Genomic DNA, 4,345 nt, shown 5'->3' on the forward strand with positions numbered 1-4,345 from the left:
TCTCGGCCTCCCAAAGTGCTGGGATTACAGGCTTGAGCCACCGCGCCCGGCCGAGCTGTGATTTTCAAAAGTATCCCTTTAGTTTAAGAAATCTGGGGAATTGGTATCTTTTCTTTTGGGAAACGATTTCCGTCATCTCTACTGAAGGACGCCTCTTATTGAAAAACGCCTGTTGAAGGAGTTCTTGCCTAAAACATTCTTTGGGTATAATTTCATACACTACGTATATGGGCCAGTAGTTAGTGGGCCCCTCCTCTTAAGTGCTAAATTTTGAAATACTGATACATGGTTAAAATGTTAAACATTTTTCACTGGAGGTAAGACCAAAAATTAGGGCATTTTGAAAGGTGTCTTTGTTTCTGTTTCTTGTTTGATATATTTTGATTATCTACTCTTTTTAAAAACTTCACATATAAAAGGTATCTTCAAATTATTGAATGTTTCATCCATCCCATTAAGTGAAGTATTCTCTAGTGAATAAATATATATATGGACTTTAAATAGATTGAGTGGTGTAGCTTGAAATGTTTTCAGGGAGAGACTATTTGAATGATAGGGAATATCTTTGATTTTCTTTTTTATGTCTCAAATATATAATTATTTGGGGGTGGTCACTCAGATGGGAGAATATCGGCAATTGTGTTGAACATTTTACCTTATATAGTTTTGAAAATTTTTGCCAAAAACTGATTCCTTAGAAACATCCTCCCCCCAAGCTATGCTTTTTGTTTGTTTGTTTTGTTTTGTTTTGGGAGACGGAGTCTTGCTGTGTCGCCCAGGCTGGATGGAGTGCAGTGGCGTGATCTTGGCTCACGGCAAGCTCTGCCTCCCGGGTTCATGCCATTCTCCTGCCTCAGCCTCCCAAGCAGCTGGGACTACAGGCACGTGCCACCATGCCCAGCTAATTTTTTGTATTTTTAGTAGAGATGGGGTTTCACCATGTTGTCCAGGCTGGTCTCAAACTCCTTAGCGCAGATGATCCAACTACCTCGGCCTCCCAAAGTGCTGGGATTACAGGCGTGAGCTACCGCGCCGGGCTGGATCTGTTCTTTTCAAACAAATGAAATGTTAACTTTCTTGGTACAATGCTGAACTCCTATAGTAACTTAGATGGGTATCTGCATAGATACAGGGGTTTTTGTTTTGTTTTCTCAATTTGCGGGAAGTTATAGTGACTAACATAATAAAAACAATCAATGACTTGGGAAACAGGAAGGAATCCCTGAATCTCTCCTCTCATGCCCTGTGAATTAATAACAATATGACTTAGAGGTCCAGAGGTCCTCCTGTCTTCCCTTCTCACCCCTCTACTCCCTCCTCCATCCATTTCTTGAAGGGAACTATGAGTATGACAGAAGGTGGCGGTGGGGGGGGGGTTCCCTGTGGCCTGAAACGTTTCTTGCTTAGTCTAACTCAAAAGACTATTTTTCATTTGTTACCAAAAATGTAGTAGGTCCCTGTTAAAGGCTAGGCATGGGGTAACTGGTAGGGGAATACACAGATATTTTTGAGTTCATAATCCGGTCATGTGGGAATTGCTTTGTGATTTTGATTATTTCTTCTAGATTATTTTATTCAATAAATCTAGGAGACTCCTGGTTTTAAGGAGTCAGCATCTAAAAGTGATCTGCAAGCCATGTAATGAATACTCAAAGCCTAGAGTAGTCCACAGAAAGAACAGGGAAAACCTAACATTTTTGTGAGATGTAGATTTCAATATAAAAATCTGGAACATTCTACTTACAGTAGTATTTTAAATGTTGTATTTTCATGAGTTTGTTAATCTTGGTTTTTTGTTTTTGTTTAACATTCTTGCGTTTTAAATCAGGTGCAGCTATTGCTGGAGTTTACCGAGCAGCAGGGAAGGAAATGATACCATTTGAAGCCCTCACTCTGGGCACTGGACAGACGTTTTGCGTCGTGGTGGTCTCCTTTTTACGGATTTTAGCTACTCTATAGCATACATCCTTATGCTGAGATGTTGAACCTAAACTTTATGGAATCCTCCAGAAGAATACATTATGGAGTGCAGTGTTTTCTTAGTTCTTCAAAGGGAAGCAACTTGGATGAACAGGAACGTGAAGGACAACATCTCAGCCTTTTCTTCATTTTGAAGCTCCTAGAATTGAAGACTTATGTGGACTCCTATCGTTCTCAACCAAAACAAGTCTTTTGGCTTTCTTTTTTGTAGATATTTAATTTAAGCAGTTTTCACATGTACCTTTACCCAAGCCAAGTCAACAGTGTCTCTGGGGTGGCATCCTTTGCACTGAAATTTACAGTATTCTGTGAGATGTCGCATATTTTGAAGAATCTATGGGAGATACTGGTTTATTTCAAATAAGCAGAGTATGTTGTATTAAAATCTTACCTAATCTTGATTAAAATTTGGCAAACTCTTTTCTTTACTAAATCTTAGTGACAGTAAATGCCAAATAGGTTTTGGTTAAGTATAGTTTTAAAAACAAATTTGGTGAAATAAAACAGGAAAAAAATTTTAAGTATAACTCAAGTAGAGGCTTTGGTTATACTGTTTAAAGAAAAAGTAGATAACAATGAATAATGTGACATTTTCTGGACAACTGTCTTGACCTCTGATTAAGATATTTTAAGAGATGTGAATTTGTTACTGTATGTTTTATCAAAATAAGCTAGCTAATTTAGACTTTTTAGAAGATTTTCTATACTACCTTTTCTTATCACTTCTCTTAATTTTATTCCATTTAATTGGAAACATTCATACCCTATTAAATGGCTTAAGTTGGAAATTTTGAGCCAGATTGGTTTGGACATTGAGGCACAAATAAGATACTTTAAGCATTCTATCACAGTTTTTCTTAGTGACTTTGGTATACTAATGACCCTTGAGAAACTATAGAAGTGCATCTGAAACTACAGTTAGTGGTTATTGATTTTTTAGCTTAATGTGTTTACCTGGTGGTGACTCTTCAGCCCACTTTTACAGTATTGGGTATCAACTCCCAGAAAGTGCCTAAAATTTAATGTTCAGATATGCACCCCTCTCCCCTTTACATTTTTATTCAAAAGAATTTATACCTTTAAAGAGATTTAAATATCAAGAGTTTTTTAAAACTTAATTTTAGCTATTTAAATTTTTATTCTACTGCCTAACTTTCTTTTTCATTAAAAGGCCTGAAAACTGTGACTTTTTGAAAGGGAAAGGATCACAGAAATTAAGTATATAATGTGATCCTTACCACCTAAACTGTTTTGTATGGAGTACAATCAGTGTGGTGGTAGTGGTGGTGGTTATCTGTCTTCAAAATAGTTTCTGGTAATTAAATCTTACTTTTTTTTTTTTTTTTTAGACAGAGTCTGACTCTATCGCCCAGGCTGGAGTGCAGTGATGCAATCTCAGCTCACTCCAACCTCTGCCACCCGGGTTCAGGTGATTCTGCTGCCTCAGTCTCCCGAGTAGCTGGGATTACAGGCACCTGTCACCGAGCCTGGCTAATTTTTGTGTTTTTAGTAGACATGGGTTTCACCATCTTAGCCAGGCTGGTCTTGAACTCCTGACCTCGTGATCCACCCGCGTTGTCCTCCCAAAGTGCTGGGATTACAGGTGTGAGCCACCGCACCTGGCCATAAATCTGACATCTTTAAAAGAAAGTTTTCATTGTGAGATTAAGGCTTAACAGCCCATGAGGTCATATGCACATGAACTAGACTAAATGGAACTTTCTATTCCATTTAAAGCAGTATGCACTCTGGCTTCTGAATAAAAATAGCCAGTAGGAGAGTCTCCGAATCTACTGTGATTCTGGAGTTTGCCCAATTTGGAAAAAAAAAAAAAGAAAGAAAGAAAAAGTCAGGAGGACCAATTTGCCAGGGAAACTCTTAGAAAAGAATTACAAAGAGATCACAAAAACTGGACATTTTCTTTTGACTAATTAGACCACTTATGGCTGGGCACAGTGGCTCACACATGTAATCCCAATACTTTGGGAGGTCGATGTGGGAGGACTGCTTGAGCCCAAGAGTTCAAGATTGGCCTGGGCAACACAGCGAGACCTTGAGTCTACTGAAAAATAAAAAAAAATTAGCTGGGTGTGGTCCCAACTGCTCAGGAGGCCAAAGTGGGAGGATCACTTGTGCCTGGGAGGTTCAGGCTGCTGTGAGCCGAGACCACGCCACTGAACTCCAGCTTAGGCCACAGGGCAAGACCCTGTCTTAAAATAATACTATTGGCCAGGCGCGGTGGCTCAAGCTTGTAATCCTAGCACTTTAGGAGGCCGAGACGGGAGGATCACGAGGTCAGGAGATCGAGACCATCCTGGCTAACACGGTGAAACCCCGTCTCTACTAAAAAATACAAAAAAACTAG

The 4,345-nt window shown here is 39.2% G+C and overlaps 1 protein-coding gene across 5 annotated transcripts in view; it reads left to right on the forward strand.

Moving 5' to 3' along the window:
* The window catches only part of TMEM170A (transmembrane protein 170A), a 19,611-nt gene extending 17,107 nt beyond the window's left edge, over positions 1-2,504 (forward strand). For all 5 annotated transcript variants that reach the window (XM_011946003.1, XM_011946001.1, XM_011946000.1 and 2 more), the window contains exon 3: positions 1,829-2,504. In XM_011946003.1, the coding sequence (XP_011801393.1) occupies positions 1,829-1,959 (131 nt within the window). In that variant the 3' untranslated portion in view covers positions 1,960-2,504. The remainder of the gene's footprint in view (positions 1-1,828) is intronic.
* Positions 2,505-4,345: the final 1,841 nt, after the last annotated feature.

This window comes from Colobus angolensis, unplaced genomic scaffold (assembly GCF_000951035.1).
Source record: "Colobus angolensis palliatus isolate OR3802 unplaced genomic scaffold, Cang.pa_1.0 Scaffold248, whole genome shotgun sequence".
Classification (NCBI taxonomy): domain Eukaryota; kingdom Metazoa; phylum Chordata; class Mammalia; order Primates; family Cercopithecidae; genus Colobus; species Colobus angolensis.